This window comes from Epinephelus lanceolatus, chromosome 14 (genome assembly GCF_041903045.1).
Source record: "Epinephelus lanceolatus isolate andai-2023 chromosome 14, ASM4190304v1, whole genome shotgun sequence".
In the NCBI taxonomy this organism is placed as follows: domain Eukaryota; kingdom Metazoa; phylum Chordata; class Actinopteri; order Perciformes; family Serranidae; genus Epinephelus; species Epinephelus lanceolatus.
In genome coordinates, this window is record NC_135747.1 from 6339163 (window position 1) to 6364724 (window position 25562).

General features: G+C 38.8%; 1 protein-coding gene across 1 annotated transcript; it reads right to left on the reverse strand.

The window, feature by feature from the left end:
- Positions 1–1388: 1388 nt before the first annotated feature.
- tfcp2l1 (transcription factor CP2-like 1) lies at positions 1389–24419 on the reverse strand. The gene is made up of 15 exons (XM_033617949.2): positions 24083–24419; positions 23415–23563; positions 20292–20365; positions 15083–15188; positions 13047–13153; positions 12811–12963; positions 10030–10140; positions 7864–7976; positions 7325–7376; positions 7098–7191; positions 6843–6933; positions 5452–5534; positions 4028–4170; positions 2173–2224; positions 1389–2047 (listed from the first exon to the last, which is right to left on the reverse strand). The coding sequence occupies exons 1-15, from the start codon at positions 24139–24141 to the stop codon at positions 2010–2012; spliced, it is 1425 nt and encodes a 474-aa protein (XP_033473840.1). The 5' UTR covers positions 24142–24419; the 3' UTR covers positions 1389–2009.
- Between the last annotated feature and the right edge of the window lie 1143 nt (positions 24420–25562).

The window sequence follows — 25562 nt, forward strand, 5'->3', positions numbered from 1 at the left end:
CTATTAATAACTATTACAAAGATGAACTATCTTTCATAGATAGATAAGAACATCTCTTATTAGCATATAAGAGTTTTACATATAAAAGACCCTTTTAAATAAATAGTTCAACATAGCTGAGTATTTGTATTATTAATTTAGTTGTTGATTTTAGTTATCATTAATATTCCTTTTAAATCTTCTGATTTATATAGGAATCAGTGTTATCTGTTTAGGCTGATTATTTACTTGCATTTCGGTTATCTGATCAACAATAGACCACAAGGCTGTGTAAGAGTGTGTGTCCTATTTTCTAAAGTGTTAGATTTATCACACACAAGGTGATGGTGCATGATATTGCATTCATGTAACTGTGTTCTATCATATCATATGTAGATCCCTTCATGACACTTCAACAAACATGACGCTGTGACTCTTGGAGAGCCACTTGATCAGAGACTTTCATGTGGGATACACCCGTGTTTCCTTGCTCTAAGAGCATCCAGGACATCCTTGCTGCTCGTCTCCTTTAGGTGTATTTAAGGAATTGAAAGGTCCTTCATGATGGCGGAGGGGAAACAATTTCCAGGTAACGAGGACAGAACTGCTACAAGGAAGCGCATCTACTCATAATTCCGAAGCTTGTGCCTGTGACAGCGCGAAATGTAAACATAAATGCCATCCTCTTTGGCAAAGCTGTAACATCAGCTCTCTCAGTGGTGCTAGGTGTGCTAACATGCAAACGTCCTGCACAGTGATACAGTTGGTGGGTGTAGTTCAGTGGAAGGAAAATAGTTCCTACATGAAACTGCTCACAACAAGGTCTGTGGATTATCTTGAGTAACCTGGTCATGATTTCTGGAAAGAGACATTGCTGTTGAGTTTTTCAGATGTAATTTTTTGGTGATTTGAGCACCACAAGCCGAGGGGCATCTACTTCCATTATATTGGAGAGAAGCCCGACATTTCTACAGCCAATATCTCAAACACTCGGCAACTCACACCAATACAATCTAGACTGATAAATAACACAAAGGGTAAGAGGATAAATATCTATTTGTTTTATTTTGGGTTGAACTGTCCCTTTAAATATACTGCAATGCAGCACCTTTTGTTGCTTTGTAGATGTTTGTGCAAAATCACAAGCACAAATGCCAGCAGATCATCAGTAGCTCAAGGGAAGTTAAAATTACATTTATAACAGGCCTCAGCTCATGCTCTCTGAACTTAATTTGACTTTTAAATATTACTTTATGATTCTGGGGTGGAGTATCTGAGATAAACATGCTTTATATCAGCTTTTACATAAAGCAATATAAAATTTGATTAGGCCATATTTGTTCGAAGTTTGACTCTCTGTCTTACCAGTCAGTTTCATATACCTGAACAAAATCAGTGGAACAACAGAAAATAGTGCAAAATACTTTATTTTGAGTGAACTACACTTGTCATAGAGCCATGACGGTCAAAATCATCCTCCAAACTGCAACACAGAGTCTCTGTTTAAACATACAGTAGCCTATGTGCACACACACCTCACTTTTACCAAATTTCATATTAAAACTCGCCAAGAACATAGGAGAACATGACAGCACTTCATGTTTGGAACAAGCAGGGGCATTGCTTTACATTAAAACAACATAATACAGTTTTGTTCATTTGTGTTTTCTATTTGACAGTATGATGATGAGTGGCATTATTCTGCTTTATGATCATTAAGTCATTTACTTGCATTAAAAGGTGTTTGAGCCAAAGATGTACACACACATATGCAGGAGTAATAAAGCAGTGTTAACCTGTAATTACAACATATCAAGTATGAATCAGTAACTTCACAACAATACAAATAAAACAGGAAAATTAAAGAAAACTAAACAGGACCACAAAATCAACGGTAAACTGAAAGTTTAACAGCCTTTTACTGTACTGTAAATCTTGGTCACATATTGTAATCTAGGAGGACTTATATACAAGGTGTACTATGCCACTGATTCTCAGAGGAAACATTGAACCTCCTGAGTACCGGCTGATCATTTCAACACAACGTGGTAGCCATCTGTGTTTTCATCTGGGTAACAGAAAACAATCAAGTGAAAGATCAGTCAAAAATACCAATTACCAAGCTACACAGGATGGATAGTGAATTTTTAATAGTGAATTGTGAAATTAAAGGTTAACTATAAAAATAATTACCTCTTATAGTGCTGAGGATGAAACTTGTTTCCTCCCCAAAGTTCTGCACCATCTGAAATGAGCAGATTGACTGATGTAAACACAGATCATTTGCATTTCCAAAACGCTGCATATCAAAATCCAGAAAATCTCCATCTAGCGGTTATCATCATGTATAAATACCAAATCCTCGCTAATAAGCATGCTTTTACAGGTGTCAGAATTGGTATTTGCTAGTTTAGAAATTGCAGCGGTAAATAGTCAGCTCTAAAGAGAAGCTTTCTCACTGTAGATTGCACTTGATTTTGTTCCTGTAATTCTAGTTCAGTGATTCTCCATGCTATTGTTTCGGTGAGCTTTGACTGCTTTTGTTTTCTCCTATAAGTTTCTGATCCTGGTGTAGACTGTTGAGAGTGAAGACAACATGGAGAAAGTTCAAGAAAGGCTCAGTAGTCTGGGCCCAGTTGTTCAGAAGTAATCTGATCACATTTTGGCTGTCAGATTGGATCAGATGTTAAAAATGGATTGTTTAAAAGAAGAAAAGGATTCTGAAATGAGATTCGATTACATAATTCAGTGTTGGTTTTGATCTGGATCAAAGCTTCAGTATGTGTTCAAATGTTTTTACATCCGGGATATGTTTAATGAAAAAAAATCAGGATTATCCTGATCCCAGAGGACAGTTGGATTCAGGCTGGATTTCAGGAGCAAAATGTAAAAAAAAAGCTTGGACTCAAATTTGTTAAATATATATACATTTATTTATATTTTGCTTCTGATTTTTTTAATATTTACTTTGATTGAATAGACTAGGTTGATATTAGGCTACCTATTAAGCCTTTCAGTACAGTAAAGTAGAATAAAAGGATGCTGTCCCTATAAAATAATCTCCCAAATAGCTGTCAATATCAAACCAAAAGTATTTAAAGTTACAATCTTGAAGATCTCCATTTCTGTGTCTTTGACGGAACCTATGGCAATAAGTGGTAATTGCAGTGTGTTTGCTGGCAGACTGCCCACATTGTGATGTGTGGTCCCATTTAGAGCAGTGGTTATTCAGATTTGGTAATCCTGAAAAGTCTGTAGCTGGATCAGGGATACCTAATCCAATGTTGCTTTGAAAAACCAGTACAAAAGTAAAATGGATTAGCTGATCCTGGAAACAGCAAAACATGAGACTTCCAAATCAGGATTATTCTGATCCAGATTTTTGCACCAGATGCTGCTTTTCAGTACAATGGCCAAGCACCAGTTTGAAATCAGAAATTAGCCCAAGTGAGACGGAAGCTACCTGGATGTAATGCCACTTATATAAGTATGTGTATCTACATCACAGTGTGAGTAAAGAGTGTAAACACAGTTACTTCTGTATGAGTAAAGAGTTTAAACACAGTTACTATGGGGAATATAACTAATGGGGTTCTATGTGAGATTCAGACTGTACCAGTTTTCTGGACATGGTTCTCAACTTTGTGGTAGCTAGAAGCTAATGGTACTAACTCCATAAACAGCGCTAAATAACAGCAACAGTGCTGACAGAGACAGCGGTGTTAACCAGAGGGAACCAAAGGGGGAAACCAACGTATAAGAGCACTGCAGGGAGGTGGTGATGAGCTAGCATGTGAGGCAAGACCATCTTACCACAACAAACCACAGAGAAGCTTGGATTACACCACACACAGAGGGAACTATAAATTAGTTATGAACTATAAATTAAAGCCTACACCATAAGTAACAGCACAGTCATCAGCCCCTTGTGTCAACTATCAATCCAGGTTAGCAGCACTCACCACGCCTGAGCTCTCAAATAGTGCTCAATGGTAAATGGTTCAAAGGCATGAAGAGTTAATGGTTGATAGAGAAGATGTAAGGATACCTCATCAGAGACCAAGATGTGGATCCCTGTGGGTTTTTGTCTGTAGATGTGTGTAATTTGCTGTGGACTGATGCTGTAGAGCAGAGCAATCTTCTCAGAGAGGTCCAACAGTGTCAGCTCCTCCAGGTACAGAGCATGGTAAACTGATGGGAAGACAAAGATGATAGGACGGAACGCATGAACAAGCTTCATGTACAATTCCATGACTACATTATTCATTTTCAAAAGGTTTTCCACCTAAATTTTATTGATATTCAAAAAAATATTTTAAGATATAATAATAAGACATTTCCTGTTTCTTTTATAAAAATAATGAGCCAAATCTGCTGAAACTGTCACTACATCCATACAGTAGAACATGAGACAGATAATCTGTGAAAAAATGTCATGTTCCTCGTTGCCCTCATGGTGCCTCTATTGACATTTACTGGAATCTACAGTGACTGAAGAGAAACAACCAACCAGAGCTGAGGAGTTTCTGTCAAACTGTCACAGTAGGCAGGGCTGATCAAATATAAAACAAGATTCTGTTACTGCACTGCCTGTTTCTCACCTAGATGTTTTCAGAAACATATTTTAGTGTACTGTTTAGCTATAAATTGAGAAAGTTTGTGACCTTGCCCCATACTGAAAACAGTATAGCTAAAACTAGGTGTTGGATAATAAACTGGACGACTTCCACCCCGCATCTGTTTCTAACAGGATATCAGAAACTGTAACATCCTTTAATTCACCAAAACTTGGCTAAATCCTGGACAGCGCCATTCAACCTGGTGACTCTTTTTCTATATGTCCGCCTGACAGAGCAGAGGACTCTGGCCAGAGACTTAGAGGAGGCACTTGCTTTACAGTGAATAAGGACTGGTGTGTCTGTCGGAATGTGAGGTGCTGTCCCATTTCTACTGTGGATCACTGCTATACACTGGTGAGAGGCAGCTGCAGAGTGGCACTGGCATTGTTCGGGAGGAGCGACCGTGCAGCCCTCTTGTTGGGTCGGGATGTGTGGGCAGTTTAATCACTCCACAACCAGAAATCATGGGCATTTATGGACAATTGGACAATTACAAAGCAGCAGTCAACAATGCATGAAAATCAAAAAGGACTAAACTACAGTGCACAATTTAAGGAGCTGATGGGATCACATGTCACTGGAGTTGTACCTTGTATTGTTCTATATGACAGAGGATTGATTTATTGATTGATTGATTGATTGATTGATTGTTTGATTGATTGATTGATGAACTGATTATTCTGGTTGTTTCTGTTTCCTTGTGGTAGATTCTTGCAAATGCCGTTAGAAGCATTACGAGGAGGAAATAAGACAAAGTTATTTTTGTAAAAGTTACCAACTACAGCTTTAAAGACCATTCAATTATATTCAGCATAAGAATATAAGAATCATATTACACAATATATGTACTTACTGTCTCCACCCCCTGGCTTGATGAGAGGTTGATGTCTGGCCTGCTGCTGACACACATAGATGGTAAGACGCGGCTGTACACACCTGGAAAAATGTGAGCAGAAACTATATCACTAGTACTACATAGAACATGACATAGTGGAAAAATGACCCTCTTGATTACCTAAACTCGGAACTGTGGGACTTAAATAAAGGTGTTGGGAAGGTTTTGTCAAAGTTGTCATACACAAATCTGTAAATTTTTTTATTTTTTTTTTTTTCTTGTTTGTAATCTTAGTTTTTTTGTGGGGAAGAAAGGATAATTTCACCTCTGATAACATTAAATGACATAAAAACATATGAGAAGTGTACACAGAAAATGCTCCTTGAGTAGACATTACTTTTTTTGTAAATCGTTTTAAGAGAGTATTAACTGTAGATTTAAAAATATATTACCGAAAAAAAAGCAATCCCCCTAACACTGCTTACAGACCTGACAACCTTCACCATAGAGTGTTTCAGGGATGACGGTTTATGTAGGCAAATGTTTATGTTAGCGTCACCCTTGTCTCCTCGTCAAAAATCCCATGAGATTTTTCCTTTGGATTTTGGGTTATTGCAGAAAATAAGCTCTGTGTCAAACCAACGTTTATGATAATTACGCATTTTATTTAGCAAGATAATCACATTTTAATGTGATTTTAATCACACATTAAAAATTAGGCTATAAACAAGCCACACTATGGTCACGCAACACATGTAACATCAATGCCTGATGCCTGAAGTATTTGTGATGTTGTTTGTGGTACCAAATTATTACAGAATTAACCCAATACACAAACAGATGGCTTCGATCTGACAACAGTAGTGGTCATGAAAAATAAACATGTATATTTGCACAATGCTTCATGGTAGTCAGTTAACAATTCACAAGTTTGAAATGTGTTAATGGTCCTGCCCCTCCGCTTTAGAGGCAACATTGTGACCAGAGAGAGAGATGTTGAACTTTTCAAATGATCATTAGTAAGTTTGTGCTCATAAATCACTCCTTAAACCTGTCAAACACTGCTGGAAAAATGACAGTTTTTAAGTGTGCAGAAATTATTTGTAGTTGTAGAAAAAAAACTGACTGAATGAAATTTCATCCAGCCTATCACCTTGATTCTAATTGCTGATACATGAATTAGCCTAACTGAATTAGTTTAAAGATTAAAAAACACATAGAAAACATAATGACTAGAAGTTGACTGAAATCTCATTTAAATTTTTGTTGACTTAAACTGTGTAGCTTTAAGATCACTGAATCGTGACTAAAACTAATAAGCATTTTCATCTTAAGACTAAGACTACGGCTAAATCTAGAATAGCTTTCAAAATTATTGCTGGTGCTCAGAGCATATTTTAATGTCTCACCTTCCTTTCATTGTGTTAAAAAGTCGAATACCATCTGCTGGACCGCAGATCTGGATCAGATCCTCCCTGCTCATCCTCAACAGATCAGCACCTGCAACAACAACAGCAGATATGTTCTGCTTCCTTCCTGCTCAAAAATGTTCAGTGAATTCCTCCATTTTTTTCCTACAATTGAGTCAGTCAGCTGTGTGTCTGCTCTCTCCTGCTGTGTAACTGTTCCATGAATCAAAATGTGCTGTGATTTTTTTCTGTTACCTGAGAAGCTGCAGAAGAGCCTTGAGAAAGGTGAGAACCTGTGTCGGTGCAGCCACTGCTGAGTGTCCTGTGGCGTGGACGATGGCAGAAGGTGCTACATGTCAAAAAGAAGAAGAGCCCTTGAAATGAGTATAGCAGCACAGCATCCACTGTCTCCAAATAATGGCCTAAAGGAAATAAAAGAGCAATATTAACACTTTCACACAGCACTGCTCTCCATTACTTACATCAGAGCAGCCGGGTATGAGCAGCTCCCCTTGCTGGTTTGGAGAACAGTTGCTATAGAAACGTCCACATGAGGAAGAAAGAACAACCTGGGGTGATCAGTTGAGTGTTTTGTTTGTACTGCTCTGAAACACATCTGCCCATTTACTAACAAATAAACTAATAATAAACTGTCTATTTTTACTTATTATAGAACACAGTTTGTTGAAGTTCAGGAGTTTGTAGAAGTTGATCCTGGTGAGCACCCATAGAGGGAGCTATTACTACTGTTTATATTGCACCACTGCTACAGTGTTCATCGCCAGGCCTTGAAAGAGAATTTCATTTTCACTGCACTCTAATCTCTGAATTTGCAAACAAAGTTACTGAAACCCAGTCAAAGTAAATAATACATTTTTACAATGTAGTCTTAAGGTATCACACCAAAAATCAACACAACATTGTCCACTTTGACAATGATGTCAAATTTTCCTACACAGCTCTAATAAACACAATAAGTTAGGTCAATGCAAATAAAAAAAAAAAGTGACATCTGACTCACCCATCTGTGAAACTACAGGAAGTTGGTGGGCTGTGGTAAACTGGTGATGGAATGCTGCTACTGTTGCTGCTGCTGTGGTTGGTGAGATTCAGGGCATCAGGCCAAGGGGAACACTTGAGAGAGAGAGAAAGAAAGAGAAGATGAAAGATGTTCTCTGATTATTATACCTGGCATGATAAATATATCTCAGCAAAAAAAGACCACAGAAGTAAAACATTTCTAAAAATAAATGGTAAAAAGTGGCTCACTGTCTTTTTACAAAAAAGGGCTGTCTATGCAGTAAAGACAGAAATACTTTTGAAATAGGTCCTAAATGACTACAGAAAACAGAGGAAAAGAGCTGTGGCATTAACTTCTACTCAAGAGGTAGAAAACATACAACTACCAGAATGCACTGCACCACACCAGACCAATGCTGCGTTTCGTTTACCTCAGAATCAGAGCTGGGAATGATGTCAAACAAAGTCAAGTTCATTCCAGTACCACTACCAAGATGTTAGCAACCCCAGTTCAAGGCAGGTTAGCGATTGTTAGCATTACCAGTTGATAACAATGTATAATGATATATTTTGTGCATACAAAAACCGTAGCAACTTGTCCACACATAAAGTTGGACAGTACTGTGTGTATGACTGTTCTAGTGAGACACAAACAAGACAGAAATGCTAATAAACAGTATAATACTACAGCTTTCACTACTGTTGATGCGCGGAGCAGCCACATTGGATTTTGAGGTCTGGGTTGGTTGCTCCAACTTTCTGAGTTGAAAATATGACTTCTGGGGGTGTTCCAGTTGAAATTTCTGAGTAGGAACTTGAAAATTCCGATTTTCCAGGGTACACCCTGGACAGGTCGCCAGACTATGGCAGGACTGACACATAGAGACAGACAACCATTCACACTCACATTCACACCTACGGACAATTTAGAGTCACCAATTAAACCAATCCCCAGTCTTATGTCTTTGGACTGTGGGAGGAAGCCGGAGTACCCGGAAAGAACCCACGCTGACACGGAGAGAAGATGCAAACTCCACACAGAAGGGCTCCCACACCCGGGAATGAACCGGGAACCGACAGTGCTAACCACCACATCACCGTGCCGCCCTATCTTGATTTCATTCTTATTTATATTAATTTATTTTTACTTAGATTTTTTTGTGTCACAATTGCCATCTGTCTATGTAATTTTATTTTTATCTTTGTTTACTGAATTATTTTTATTTGTATTAATTAATTGTATTAGTTATTTTTAGTCATTAATATTGTTAATTTGTCATCATTATTATTTTGTTTATTTTTTTTTAAACATTTATTACATCTTTTTTATTATTCCTATTACATCTCTCTATCCTTCCATGTATAGAGGTTTTCCCTTTTGTATATTTCCTTGTCTGGAAATGGGCACTGAAACTTAGACCCTGATTCATATATGCTCTGAAAATTTAAATAAACAAAACTTTAAAAATTATTAATAGTAATTCTAATACAATAATAGTTGGGCTTATAATGTAACACAAAAATAAATAAATATTTGAAGTTATTTTTTTTAGATAATACATCTGCACTTTTACTAAAGTTAATTTTTAAGGACTTTCATTTAAATGAAATGTTTACATTGTGATATTACTACTTTTACTTCAATAAAGGATCAAAATACTTCTTCCAGCAGTAGTTTACAGAAATCTGTTTACAAGGACACACACCTTAAGTATTGCTTCAGCTCCAATCAGGTTTGTTATTCATCCAGATGAATGATAAAGATTAACAAAGAGACAAGGTTAACACCTAAGCACAAACTGCTGAGTCACTTGACAGTCAAACACTGAAGTGATGCACCCAATCATTGACAGAGCTCAGCCCCCAGAGCAAGCATACTTTTAAACAGAGCAACTCAAAAAGAGTAGAGCAACATATTAACATACAGTGATGTGCTGGTTTAAAATGTAATGTGGAAGTGAAATTAGAGGAGGTAAATAAATTCACTGGCAGGTGAAGCACATAAAGAATAAACTGGTTGTTTGGCTCCAGTGTTGATGAGATGAGATAAATATCCAGATAGAATAAGAATTTACCACTGTGGGATCAATGAAGTTACACCATTACAATACTACTTACAGAATGCAAACAAAGGGTCCAGAGAAAGAAAGAGAAAGGTATGCCTCACCTCTTTTAGCAGGGTATTCTCATGGGACACTTGATACTTCTCTCTGTCTTGCAGGGCCTTTTTATCAATCTTTTCCCTGTCTGTCTTCAGTTTGCGATCAGCTCCTTTAGGCTTAAAAAAACAACAACATTTAAAGTTAAATACAGAAACGTGTCATAGCCTCCTGAGACCCCAGCTTTTGTTTTGTATGCTTATTTTGATTTCTCCAAGCTGTTTGGGATGAGGAGGACCTGATAAGTATGAAAACTAAGTACTGTCTTTGAACAGTAAGTAGTTTTTTTTGGGAAAAAAAGGATCTCCTTATATAGGGACAATGGGTTTATTTTTAGTAGTCACAAGTATGTAATAAAGTATAAAACTGATTATTTCAGTGCCAGAACATTGTTGTGCAACAACAAAATTGCAAACAATTTAACATTTGTTCAATGTTTTGTAACTCTATAGGTTAGGGGCAACTGCTCAAGTATAAAACTGTTGAAAACCTTTAATGTCGATGCCTGAACAGGCTGTGCAAAAACAAAATTGCAAAAAAAATGTAAGATATCTAAAAGCCTTGGGATTTGTTTGTTTTGTAACTCTGTATGATTTTTTTTTTCTTGCTCTATATTCCCAGCTAGCAATGTCCCTTTTGTCCATAGGAACACGCTCTGTCACACTTAATTGGCCTTTGTGAAATGCTGCAATATAATAATACAGTCCCAATGTCCTGAAACAAGTACTTCCTAATCAGCAGTTACCAGTTAGTAGTTACTATGGCTAAATTAGTCAAGTTTGTATGCCATATTAATCTATAAATGTTATTAAAGCAGCTGTGTGGAACTTTTTACCATTAATAAAACTGTCCCTAGTTCGTATCACCCCCTCTTCAAGATCCGCATATTTATTTGAACCCAACAGCGACAAAAAAGCCTTTCTCTATATGGCTATTTATGGCTCTATATGGTTGCGTCAGACACAGCGGAAGTCAGCAAACCAGAATACGGCACCCGGAGGCGGAAGCAAGTCTGCCCGCCCGCAGCGGCCTGCAGCCATTAAACCACAGAAGAAGAAGGAGCCGTGTTTACGAGTAGGATTTAAGAAACAGGCTAAATGACATGTAGTAGGGAGTAGTGAATGATTTCGGAAACATTGCACACTCTTGTACAGTAGGTGGTGGTATGCACCTGGAAGTTGTTTCTGATAATTGAGAGAAGAAGAAGAGCCGCGTTTACAGAGAGTGTTCTTCCAGTAACCAGTACGCAACGGGCATTGCTGAACACATAACAGTTTTACCAGATGTATCTATAAGGACTTGGTTGTACTTTCAATGTCATGGCGGATAAAAAAGGAGCACCATCTAAAAGAAAAAAGAACAGGAGAACAGAAGAAGGCTAAACAGAACAGTGATAGGGCTCAAGCCCAAACACGTGTATACAGCAGGCATTTGTCCTCAGCTTATAAGAAATTCAGAGCTACACCAGAACATTTATGATTTTCCTCTCGCTCTTCAAAACAAATGCATGCGGTAATTGCCGGTTGTGAAGTGTCAAAAATCGGTGCCTGGAAGTGGGCCTGTAGGCTCCCGACCTTGAACCTCTTGTCTCTTATCAGTTGTTCTCAGATGTCGATTTGGTACCTTAGGCTCAGCTGGCAAATACTTAAAGAAACACTGGAAACAGGCAAAGTCCGATGCAATCAAGTTTAATGTGTCAACAGGCTTTAACACATACAACTTAGCGAGTCAGACTCCGGAGTGTGACTGAAAACCTGCTCTCAGAGCCCTGGCTTATATGCTGGTGGAGATTCAAATGAGTCTCCACCTCTTTTTGCTAACCTTTCCCTCTTAAGTCCAATTCTATTGGTGGAAAACCTTTCTTTGTGTCCAATTCTGATTGGGCCCATTTTTAATGGTGTAATGCAGCCTGGAATTTCCCAAGTTTTCCACCCTTAGGTCTGGTTTCGCTTTCACTCTATTTTTAAAAAACGTGAATTTTGGGGACTTTTTATACAGTCCTCAGTGCTCTCATTCATACAAGTGAACCTTTAGAATACAATATGTGAGTGTGTGTGTGTATTACAGCATTTGAGTATGTGTCTCATCGTTAAACAAGACATAGTGTGTTCTTTCAGTAGGTGCATACAACATGATTACATAGTCTAGTGCTATGAATACTTTGACACATACAGCAATGTTTTTATCATAACTAAATGTAGATCAAAGAGCTTTATAATGCCTTGTACATAAAACATGATTATATAAGTTTCTTAATCAATTTATACATCTTAACCTTGCTGCTTGATTTGTTGGCACAAACTTTTACACTACAGTTGCAGTTGAGATTTTACGACACCAGGCTGTGGGTGTCATACCGCTTCGACCAAAGGGGGCACTATAATCAACGAAAACGTAAAGTTCCGCACAGCTGCTTTAAGCATAAATGAAAACGTTTCAACCATAAAATATGATCAGGTTTTGCACCTTGTCTACTATTGTGTTGGGATCAGCTGAAGACTGACTTAGCAAAGATGGCCACCATCTTGTTTTTACATGGATTAGTGTATTGTGCTTTTGCTACCATTAGATGGCACAAAAAATTTCCACAAATGAAGACAACAGGTCTAAATTAAGCAGATGAAGTTTAAGGTGTTGCAATCCCAAAATGTAATGTCCCTATACGAGGATGCAGGGTCACAGGAGAACAGATAAATGAAGCTATATTTATGATGGACCAATGATTATTAGAGTAGAGCATAACTTGGTACAGCACAAATATGTTGAGAATGAGCAGGCCACTTTCATACCTTGAAGACTTTGACCTGGCAGCTGGAAGAATGCACATGCTCCATGTACTCCCCGTGTTCATTGGTTGTGAAAGTGTCTATCTGAATACGAAAGGGAACTCCTTTCTCCCCACCGTGCTTTCTGGGGGTGAACTCAGTGCTGATGCAATTGACCTGACAAATGAGGGATTGACAGTTGTTAGTTTGTCATGTGTGTTAATAACTCCCCAAGACATTTGGCCAGAGTCTATGTGTACCTGGATGAAAACAGAAGCATTCTTGACAGGATCCCAAAGAAACTCAATAGTGTTGAGATGCAAATGGTGGGAACGGGGCTCCAGTATCCCCACTGACAGCGGGATATCTGCAAATAAGGAGTCAGTTTACAACTGCAATAAAGCTTCTAAACACATATTTTCACAATCAGCTTTTTGCTCCAAGTGATGACGTCCTAATAGAACACACCATTTTCTGTTATTTTACCTTGGAGATTTCTATCTCTGCTGTTTTATCTGTGCTCTTCTTACTGGTGTAAAGCTGGCAGGTCATGGGTAGAAAAGGGTGATGTCACACACTTCAATGCATCAACCAGAATTTAGCAATATTTGAGTCCAAATGTCTGTTTGAATCAAATCAACAGGTTCTCATTAGCCATGTTAGCGGCATAGCTCTGTGGTCTGTCGGTCAGTACACCACTTTGGTCCTGACTGAAATATCGAAACAGTTGTTGCCATAACATTGAGTTCAAAAACAGTACAAAAGACAAGCACATCCCAATGTCCAGTAGAGTGGGACCAAATAAACTTCTGTCAAAGTAGAAAAAATAAGTCCTCACATCAAGCAGCTCCTGTTTAGAAGGATTTTGATCCTTCTAAACAGGAGGATCTGTTAGTGTACAGACTTATTTTTTTCCTTTGCCAAAAAAATTAGTTCAGACATTCATGCTACCCAGAGAGGGGACCATCAGCTTACTGATGGTCATCGAGCTGCTAGCATGGCTGTAGCATCTTTGTCTTGTTAAGTGGCTACCTCATGAATGATAGGATTATTTTTCAAAGCTCTGGCTTTAATTGACTCATCCATTCATTCAGTCATATACTTATTGAGGTCTTTTGGAGTGCAGGGGGCGCTCCTGAAGACCTTCTTTGACACTGTGGTGGCATCAGCCATCTTTTACGGAGTGGTCTGTTGGGGCAGCAGCGTCTCGGCTGCAGATAGGAAGGAAGGACTGGACAAGCTGATCAAGAAGGCCAGCTCTGTCCTGGGATGCTCTCTGGACTCTGTGCAGGTGGTGGGAGAAAGGAGGATGACAGCCAAGCTGTCATCTCTGAGGACTAATGACTCCCATCCCCTGCAGGAGGAGATAAAAGCTCTGGAGAGCTCCTTCAGCGATAGACTGGTTCACCCAAAGTGTGTGAAGGAACGCTATCGCAGGTCCTTCCTGCCTGCTGCTGTCAGGCTACATAACCAGCACTGCTCACAGTAAACTGCACTATGGACACTTTAGGGACACTATGGACACTTTATAAACACCACTATAAGCATTGCTGTCCCCTATGTTGTTGTTTATTTGCACATACAATATTCACTTTGCACTAAATATGTTCACTTTAATCCATTGCTCACTTTATATCCACTGCTCATTATTATTATTATTATTATTATTATTAGCATTATTATTATTAATATTATTATTATTACTATTGTTATTATTATTATTATTTATTGTGGTTTCTTGTATTTTTTGTACTTTTTTTGCATGCCTAGTTTTTTTTTTAGTTTCTAAATACTGAAATCTTTAATCTGACCCTTTCCCCTTGACTGCTGTAACACTGGAATTTCTCAATTGTGGGATCAGTAAAGGTATATCTTATCTTATCTTATCTTATCTTATCTTATTCATCTATTCATAAATTCAGTGTTGTGGAGAAATACTTGGGACATTGACAGAAAACATACAGTATATGGAGCAGGCCCCAGGTAAGTGCAACTTTGAAGCCAATTAAGCATGGAGGCCAAACTGCTCCACCTCCAACACTGCGTCCAGTTCTCTTTATTCATCCTTGATATGAAGGCCAATAAATGGCCTCAACTGTAGTTCAGAACAGCATTCATCTTGTAGTTTGGTCAGTGAGTCTGCTCTACACTGGCAGAGTACACAGATAAATTCCTTGCCCATGGGCCTTTTGATACCAACTTTCTTATTTTTGATATACATCATCAAAACTGGGTCATTAGTAATCTTTGTCCAATCAGTGAGCTTTGCTGTATCAGGTTGGTACAGTCAACTCACCTATATCCAGTATTCGGTCTCCAGGTCTGTTCCACCTCCATCCCTCCATCTGCTGATGCTCCATATACTGCAGCCGACGGTCATGAAACACCACACGCACAATGCTCTGTGAACAGGCAGGATCAGGCATTTAGGCCAGAGTACATCTAACAGCTTGAGCAGGGCAGCTTGCACACAGCCCAACAGCTAGACTGCTGGGCAAAGTGCAAAAAGGCTCCCCTCATTTATTCATTAACATATACTGAGGCAGTTTCAATAGGCAAGGATAAAGATGTGAACACTTCAATTCAATTTCTATCCATCATACACTAGACATCAAACTTAAAAAGAGCAACTCATATATTTAGGAGGAAACTGACCCACAGCCAATGAGCTACATGTGATACCTGTGACATGTAGCACCAGCAGTGACTTTCCACCCAAACATCAGGGCTCCCACACTCACTTGGACAACAAATTTAAGGGTCCTATGAAATGGACACATAAGCTAACTGGAAAAGTTGCTAGTTCCTGGAAAACAGTGCCTCTTCAATGGACGCATGACTGAACGTAACTGAAAACACCAGTTGTGAAAATCATAACAACTTTTTCAACAACCTTTTTCCACCTTAATCAAACCAAACATTCTTTAACTCCACATTAAGCCCATTGACTGACCTGTTTAAACAGGAAATATTGATACCATTTTAGGGTACTTTTTTTGTTTGTTTGTTTGTTTGTTCATTTGTTTGTTTGTTTTTTGGCGTCTTATTTGGTGATGTAAGTAGACAAAATTTGGGGGTGGGACATGGTCAGAATCAGATGTCACTGACACCCTATGATTTGTCAGGGAGAAGAATTGTTCCTCCAACTTCACAAACTTCAGATACTTTTCAAGTCATGTGGGAACCCTGAACAAAGACAGTCCACATCTTCATTCTGTCAGCTGCATGTATTGCAGAGCAAGTAGCTGTTGTTACAAGCTTATTGACCCACTCTGTGTTGGCTATGAATTTATCTTATCACAAAAAAATACATAAATAAAAAAAAAATAATAATAATATAGTCCTTGCTCATAGATTAGGATTTCATATTAAGGGGCACTCGTCACTGTATATCAACAACTCACCTCAGGTCACCTTGAATTTGGGAAGAAAACTTTGCTTGCCTCTATGGTGAACAAAGAATCCTAAAACAGCATACATTCTTGATAAATTGAAGTCAAAAAGCGACTGTGATTAACGAAAGTAAAACTACATTAAAACATGTTTCCGGGGCATTGGTAGCGTAGAGGATAGTGCCGGCGCCCCATGTATAGAGGTGATGCCTCGCTGCAGCGGCTGCAAGTTTGACTCCGGCTTGCAACCCTTTGCTGCATGTCTTCCCCCCACTCTTTCTCTCTCCCCCATTTCACACACTATCCTGTCCATTAAAGGCAAAACACCCAAAAAAAAAAAAAAAAAAAACATGTTTCCAAACTCTCACACAACTCGTGGAGTATAATCCAAATCTCATTTATTCAGTCGTATGCTCAGTACCTCCCACAACTATATTATTTGTAACGCTATAGTGTTATACATAGTTAACATTTTTGATGTAATAAATGAGTATTGGATTACGCTGCACGAGTTGTGTAAAACAGTTTGTAAACACATGTTTTGACACAGTTTTGCTGTTGCTAGATGTGACCCCCCCCCCCCCATGATTTCCATTAATTAAGAATTTTCTAAATTTTTGGATTCTTCATTCAACATGGAGGCATGTGAGAAAAACAAACATTTCTTCACAAATCCAAAGTAACACATAATTGATTTACAATTGTAAATATGGAAGGTAAAGTATTCCTTTAAATTAAAAAGACCCTCCTATGCAACACATTCTCAGGCCGATCTCATCACATATCGACATTTGTCACATTTTCACATTGAGATTTGACGTGCAAGGTACCCTGGGTACATTGGTTGTTGACCCTCTGGGACACTGTGCTGACTTCAGCCTGTTGCATACATTGTCTGTTTTCACAATACACTTTAGTTTTTACAGGAAATGTACAGTTCTCATACAGTCTCTTTAAAAATAAACACAGTACGTCTGTACAACACCGCGAATCAACATACAGTACAGGCCAAAAGTTTGGACACACCTTCTCATTCAATGCGTTTTCTTTATTTTCATGACTATTTACATTGTAGATTCTCACTGAAGGCATCAAAACTATGAATGAACACATGTGGAGTTATGTACTTAACAAAAAAAGGTGAAATAACTGAAAACATGTTTTATATTCTAGTTTCTTCAAAATAGCCACTCTTTGCTCTGATTACTGCTTTGCACACTCTTGGCATTCTCTCCATGAGCTTCAAGAGGTAGTCACCTGAAATGGTTTCCACTTCACAGGTGTGCCTTATCAGGGTTAATTAGTGGAATTTCTTGTTTTATCAATGGGGTTGGGACCATCAGTTGTGTTGTGCAGAAGTCAGGTTAATACACAGCCGACAGCCCTATTGGACAACTGTTAAAATTCATATTATGGCAAGAACCAATCAGCTAACTAAAGAAAAATGAGTGGCCATCATTACTTTAAGAAATGAAGGTCAGTCAGTCCGGAAAATTGCAAAAACTTTAAATGTGTCCCCAAGTGGAGTCGCAAAAACCATCAAGCGCTACAACGAAACTGGCACACATGAGGACTGACCCAGGAAAGGAAGACCAAGAGTCACCTCTGCTTCTGAGGATAAGTTCATCCGAGTCACCAGCCTCAGAAATGGCAAGTTAACAGCAGCTCAGATCAGAGACCAGATGAATGCCACACAGAGTTCTAGCAGCAGACCCATCTCTAGAACAACTGTTAAGAGGAGACTGCGCCAATCAGGCCTTCATGGTCAAATAGCTGCTAGGAAACCACTGCTAAGGAGAGGCAACAAGCAGAAGAGATTTGTTTGGGCCAAGAAACACAAGGAATGGACATTAGACCAGTGGAAATCTGTGCTTTGGTCTGATGAGTCCAAATTTGAGATCTTTGGTTCCAACCGCCGTGTCTTTGTGAGACGCAGAAAAGGTGAACGGATGGATTCCACATGCCTGGTTCCCACTGTGAAGCATGGAGGAGGAGGTGTGATGGTGTGGGGGTGTTTTGCTGGTGACACTGTTGGGGATTTATTCAAAATTGAAGGCACACTGAACCAGCATGGCTACCACAGCATCCTGCAGCGACATGCCATCCCATCCGGTTTGCGTTTAGTTGGACTATCATTTATTTTTCAACAGGACAATGACCCCAAACACACCTCCAGGCTGTGTAAGGGCTATTTGACCAAGAAGGAGAGTGATGGAGTGCTGCGGCAGATGACCTGGCCTCCACAGTCACCGGACCTGAACCCAATCGAGATGGTTTGGGGTGAGCTGGACCGCAGAGTGAAGGCAAAGGGGCCAACAAGTGCTAAACACCTCTGGGAACTCCTTCAAGACTGTTGGAAAACCATTTCAGGTGACTACCTCTTGAAGCTCATGGAGAGAATGCCAAGAGTGTGCAAAACAGTAATCAGAGCAAAGGGTGGCTATTTTGAAGAAACTAGAATATAAAACATGTTTTCAGTTATTTCACCTTTTTTTGTTAAGTACATAACTCCACATGTGTTCATTCATAGTTTTGATGCCTTCAGTGAGAATCTACAATGTAAATAGTCATGAAAATAAAGAAAACGCATTGAATGAGAAGGTGTGTCCAAACTTTTGGCCTGTACTGTATTTTCCAACAATCGCACATGGTTACATTAAGCAAACAACACGTGGTAGGGTTTAGGCAACAAAATCATGTTTTTGGGTTTAAGAAAAGAAAAATGGGTTTGACTTTATATTCAAATGGAAAGCAAACACTGGCCTCTTGTGTGAAGGTCAGTAGCTGTTGGATCCATTCACCACCCTTCCACCCACCCTAGTGGGAGTTTTCACCCCTTTAACTTTCGTTGTTGTCTCGCCACGTTTACCCCTGATGCTGTCAGGTGCCATTAAACAATAAGGGTGACCGGCTGTGTATCATGTCAATGTGTAAGGGCGTTTTTTACTGTCTGTGTCTGACGCCAGAAGTCACTGACCAAGCACCGGGTTTTGTCAACTTTGGAGTGAGACCGGGTTGCCTTATGATGTAATGAAAGTAACCCTGATGATGTCATCAGGAGAGCCACAATTTTCAACAGAAAGCCTGCATAACAAACTGGGGCTGTGGGGTGGAGGGCATTAAGGAGGCAGTGGAGGTCAGGACACTATCCAGTTGCAGTATGGGAAATGTAGCATCCCTTATTTGTGACCCATTCTGTTGTAAGTCTCCTGAAAACATGAAAATGCACTACTTAAACACTGGAGTACCGCTTTAACAGCAAGCTTTATAAATCCTGCCAGGACATGAAATAAATTTTACGTAACAGATTAAAATTGACAACCTGTAAAAACATGTACCATTGGGATATTTATGGAGGGAGGCTCAGGCATGACTGAGCACCAGAAGTCAAAAAGCCCTGGACCTAGCATGTCATGTGTTTGCATAGACGCCACCTGTCCCATTCTTGTGTCTCTAGGATGCTACTGTTAAAATTACAGTCCCAAGCAATGGCGGCCTGACGACGGAGACATGTCAAGTGGATGCACTCACACAGAAATGAAAAAAAAAAGATCTCCTCTTACTTTTAAGTGAGTGTGTAGACAAACGTCTTTGCAATAAATGGAGTCACTTTCAACTCACATCTGAAATTTAGTCAGTAACACTTGTGTGTGTTACAGAAACCTGTGTATGAAAATGAAAGCGGCATGACAAAAAATTTTGGGCTGCTAATGGATTTTATTCAGAAAGCCATGGCATCATTAAAGAAACATTTCCAGAAATAATATACAAAGAAAAATGCCCATGGCTTTATGAAAAAAATCCCCGAAATGCAGGAAAAAGCAGATTGGTATGTCCAGAGGAATCATACAGAGTGTGTGTATGGTAAAAATGTGAAGCTGAGATGAGTTGTGTGTTTATAAGGGTTTTTTTGTGAAATCTAGGAAAGAGGAAAGGTAAGTTTGGGTGATAGTACCAAGCTCTCCAAGGTTGACACCCCACCCCTGAAGTGGAAGGGAGGGTTGAGGGACCTGTGACAAACCAGGAAATGGATACATCAAAACAGATAGGAGAAGAAAGGGGAAGAAGAGGTCATGTGAAAGTCAAAAAACAGACACAATACCTTACACCTACCTTAACACATTTGCTGCTTATATCTGTATACTCCACTAGTTTTCTGTTAAGCATACGGATTTCGTAGGACTGACCTACATTTTAAAACATTAAAAAAAAAAAACACCTGATTAAAATTGAAAAATGGGAAATCAGTCAATCAGAAAAGAGGGGCAGTGGAGATAGAAATTGAATCAAATTAGAAACCTTTTAAGGAAAATAGAAAGGCCAGCCACTAGAAAACTTTTACATATCTCCATCCTGATCAAATGTGATACATTAAGTTTGATATTACAAGAACATATTAAAATAGTCAGAGATGGACACTATAAGACTGACTATCAATGCTTTTTCAGCATAGTAATGAAACTAAGCTATGGACTGTGATGGCAATTAACTTATAATCAATACATGCCATCTATACATGGCAATGTAATTGTTGCATGTTACAGCAAGCTCACTTTAATTGTGTTTTTACTCCAACCAAATGATTGTACAGCAGATAAGCAGGGCAAACTTGTAGATAAATAAAGGTAAATACAACACAAATGAATAAATGTCACTTTTCAAGAGACAGAAACAATAAGAAGGTTCCAGTGGCAGAGAAGGATATGAAGTAGAAGGACAAGTACAACTTAGAAAAAAGAAAGACAAGAAGAAAAGAACAGAGGGTGAATTAGATCAGAAGATAGAAGTCAGACAAATTAAGACACACGCAGGAGCTCATGTTGCACACATAAATTGAAAACGTATATGTTATGATTTAATGCCTTTCACATCTTAACTACCATGATTTCAGTAGGTAAGTCATTCAAAATACTGAAAGACCTTTTGTATACAGTATGTAGTTATGTTTACAGTATATATGTATGTATTAACAACTGTCAATTAAAAACAGAAATTCTATGGAGGCAAAACAAGGCCATAATAATTGGAATTTTATGAGCAGCTGAATCACCTTTTTATAAAATGTAACAACTACTGAACATTTAAACTGTAGTTAAAATTGATATGTCATTGAATTTATAGCATTGAGACATTTTACTGAAATCCATATGTCTGCATTTATGTGATTTGAATTCACTGCACTGAAATTCCACAATTTCAAAATTTCAAATTAAAAAAAATAATTTCAAGATTTCAAGGATTCACAAAGTCAGTTACTAAGGTTGCCGTAAATTTGATTAGTAATTTTAAAACACCACTGCTTCTGAGGGTAATCAACTGAGCCTTGATGAAATCGATCAGACCTCCGTCCTATTAGTGTACGACACAGTCACATTATCAAGAAAGAAGAGTTCAGGTGGGTGACTGGAACCCTCTGCACTGGGTTTCTGAAATTGTATCATTTGCAACAACCTTCAAAGAGGTGAATTCAGACCACATGAATCCAGATAGATGGTTTTCAAAGTAAAATATTTCTATAATCAAATATTTAAATTTCAATATGCTTCAGTATTGAAGGGATACTCTGTTAATTTTCAACCAGGTTTGTGTCACCGCTGTGTGGGGAGTGTGTGCAGATGAATGGTGTTTGGCTTCCATATGTGCCGGCAGTGCTGGGAATTCTCAACATGTGCCATGAGCAAACATTCGCTGCATTTCAAATCATCAGTGACGCGTTTTTGGTGGATTTCGGCTGGTGGACAAGCAGGGAGCTCCCGGAGCTGGTAGCACGGGGTGCACCTTAATACCATTCATCTGCACCCATACCGCAGTGATCCAGATGTGGTCAAAATTGGCAAAGTATCCCTTTAAGTATTCAGCAGTGGTTAATTTAGATCTGCTACAACTGATTGATTGACTGAATGATCGACCAGTTGTTGTATTTCTAAACAGGGGTCTTCAAAATTTTTCAGGCCAAGGACCCCTAAGCTGAACGAGAGATAGAGCAGGGACCCCCTACAACATATTCTGTGTAAAGTTGCACTTGAGGTAATTCTTGGAATATTTGGGGGTTTTCTCTTGTTGCGCTCACCTGTAGCTGGTAAGTCAGCAGCAACTTGGCTAGGTGCGTTAGCCTCATGCTCTGTACTTTCACCAATGGTTTCTGAGGTGGACAGTGTGTCAGGGTCTCTTGTTCAAGAAGTTACGAAACAATCCATTGTGGCTCACTAAAAATTACAGTACAGTTGTAAAGATATAATAGCCCATTGGCAAATGGGCTATTATATCAAATGTTTCAATAGTATGTAACTGCTGGCTTACTAGTTTACCTCACCATTATGGATAAGTGCCGCACAGTGATTTGGTGTTAGCTAGCTCACATGATTGCATGAGGATTCATGGGTAACAGTTAGTCTATCATTAATGTTGTGTACTGTAAATGTATGTGATTAGGCTGATTTATGTAATATGCTAATATGTTGAATTCATGTTAATATGTGTTTTCAGACATATTCTAATTAAAAATAAATTCAACACTTGAATTATCAAACAATAATTGCAGTAACTCTGAGGACCAGCCTGGGGGTCTTGGCACCCCTGTTAAAGACCCAGGGCTTAGTCAGATAATACAGGCAAATTGAATACATCATCATGGCCTATGAGAAATTGTGAATGGTGTTTCACTTTTTTAAATACATCATTAACAAAATGATTAATTGAGAAAATAACTGTCAGATTAATTGATAATGAAAATCATCATTAATTGGACATCCAGTGAAATTCCACAATTAGGTGCATAAATAGAATTATTATGGCCTTTCTTTGCATCCATGGAAGAAGACAATGTAGACTTAAAGTTCTGATGTCATCAAAACATCAAATCCAGATCTGTAAGAGCATTAGCAAAGGAATTCTCTGCAGGTAACTTAAATTGGGTCCATTCATTATTCTACCGTGGAATAATGATGATTAAACAGCCCCAGATTTGTTATCTTGATGCCTCTGCACATAAGTTTATCCCACCTGGTTTTTGCCTTTGTATGTTAGTTGCAGGGTCCAAACTAATAATTCAAGTAAACATGGCTTCATTTACCAGGATCCAGCCTGTCCCTGAGCTATAAAGGATTTAAAATCCTGCATCAGCATTAATCTCACCCATGCCCTGCTGCTGCTGCTGCTGCTGAGGTTACATGTGACAAAATGAGCTCCAGTCCATTTAGTCAACGTGGACATTCAACTAGCAGGACAGATAGCTACCTTGGTTGAGATAAGTGAGACTCTCCTCCTGCTGTTTCACAGCCGGCGAGGTGGCTGCACACAGAATGTACTGGAATGGGGTCCTCTTGGCATCATTTTCTGCCATAAGCCTTGCTTCTTCGTTTTTTAAGAAAGGTGCCAAAGCCTCTCTGAAAGACACCAAAAGGAAAGAACAGGGGCTGAGTGTGGGAACGTCCTTTCTGTCTTTTATCTAATTATTCAATCAGGGGAACAAAGGTGCAAAAGATTGTTGTTACAAAATACAGTGTTACTCATGTAGATCTAAGTCCTTTTAAATGTGCCAATTTTAAAAAAGAGAAAAAAAAAGTAGTCTATATGATCTATATTTGTAGTCTAACTGTGGGTTTTTTAATACAATGTTCCTTTAAAGAAACCCACTGCAATGCATTTTAAAATTTGAATTTCACATGGCAATATAATGTTAATAATAAATAAATATAAATATAATGTGCTCCTAAATGCAGAATCACTGCAAAAGTGTACATTTTAAAAACAAATTGTATGCCATATGAACACTTCTACTTCTCTTAACACCTCTACTTTGCACTGACACTTCCATTTAACCTGTTGTAGAAATAACTTTCCCCTGTTGCAAGCACCTGAATTCCACAGCTTTCTAAAGCTTCTTAACATGGCTTGTGCTTTACCTAATATAACTAGCAGAGTGCTGGTGGTAGGACTCAGGCTGGGAGTGGCAGAAAAGCATATTTTCCAGTGCGGTGTCTTCTTGTATCCCAGGACCACAGGGAGGATGTGTAGAGAGACGGTGCTAGCTGTGCGCCTGCTGGCTTCTTCAGGTTTCAGCTCAGAGAGGTTTGGAGCCAAACCTCATCGCCTGACTCTTATATTGTCCCAGTGATGTCATCAGGACTCCCACTTTTTTTTTGTTTTTTTTAACCATACCTTGGATGACCTTTTAGAGGCGGAGCATGCAGGCACACCTCCCACTACCAATGTTTAGTTGGGTTGATACATTAATAGCAGCTTCACCTGACCAGCTGTTGACACTACCAATGTGGCCCTAAAGCTAGACTTCAAACTCACTTAAGCTAATGATGTTTAGGGGCACATTTTGGAAAACAAACATGAGGACAGCCCCAGGAAACAAAGAAGGGCAAGTAGACTTAAAATGAATTGGAGTAAACATAACTATTACATGTTTGTGTGAGTACAGGTCTGAGAACTGCCATGAAAGAGTATTATGATTGCTGTGATATTGCAAATTATAAAACTAACTAAAAATGTATGGCAGCTAATAGCATAATTACTAATAGTAATGATGCCAATGATGATAGAGGGACCACTGTGGATGCATATTGAAACACATATCTGGCAAAATCGTGCTTTATACCGGACTGTTTAATGCCAACGTGCATGTTAAATGTTAACATGTGCTATCAAACTAATAGAGGGGAATACACTGGGTACAAACTCCTGCAGCTGCTGTCCCAGTCTCTTCAGAGCTCCTCATAAGGGCCAGAGATTAGGAGCAGGTCATCTGAGAGTCTGCTCAGGTTAATGTTTATACAGAGCAGCTAAGCACACCTCAGCGCTCGGACGCATGTGCTTGTAAATGGATGGACAACTGGGCAATAACTGCTGCCAGAGCCCCCTGTGGAAGTCACAGAACAAGGTTCAACCTGCAAGGGGAAGAAAAGGGGAGAAACATACAGGCTTGAATGACTCTTTAAAGGGAAACACCACATAAATGAAGAACTCATAATTGTTATTTTCATGGTCAAGGATAGTTCAATCAATATTTGTGAATATTAGCTAAGTAAGCCTCAAACTTGTGATGTCATAGGGTATAAAGTCTGGAGCTGCTCTATAGACAATGAATGGGAGTTTGATTTTATGGACTTGCAGAATGTTTGCTTTCTTGTTTATACCCAATAGTTTAATTCTATTGTAGTGATCTCAGTGTCACCTAGAAGAATCTTTTAACATTGTCTGTGAAGCAGCTCCAGACTTTATACCCTATGACATTTCAAATTTGAGTTTTAGCACTCAGAGTTTCTGGATTGCCATTGATAGGGATGCCACTTTCAGTTATTTTGCTTTCAATAGTCTGAAACCCATTAACTGGTAAGTAATTTTTAAGAAAAAATGAGTGTTTACAAGAGGTGC

Bases quoted from the DNA above. Each gene is read 5' to 3' on its own strand.
- tfcp2l1 (XM_033617949.2), bottom strand. From the start codon at position 24,141: ATGCTTTTCTGCCACTCCCAGCCTGAGTCCTACCACCAGCACTCTGCT. The intron at 23,564-24,082 runs GTAAAGCACAAG...GGTGTCTTTCAG, and splicing joins CACTCTGCTAGTTATATTAG to AGAGGCTTTGGCACCTTTCT. The intron at 10,141-12,810 runs GTATGAAAGTGG...TGTTTTTTTAAG, and splicing joins GCCAGGTCAAAGTCTTCAAG to CCTAAAGGAGCTGATCGCAA.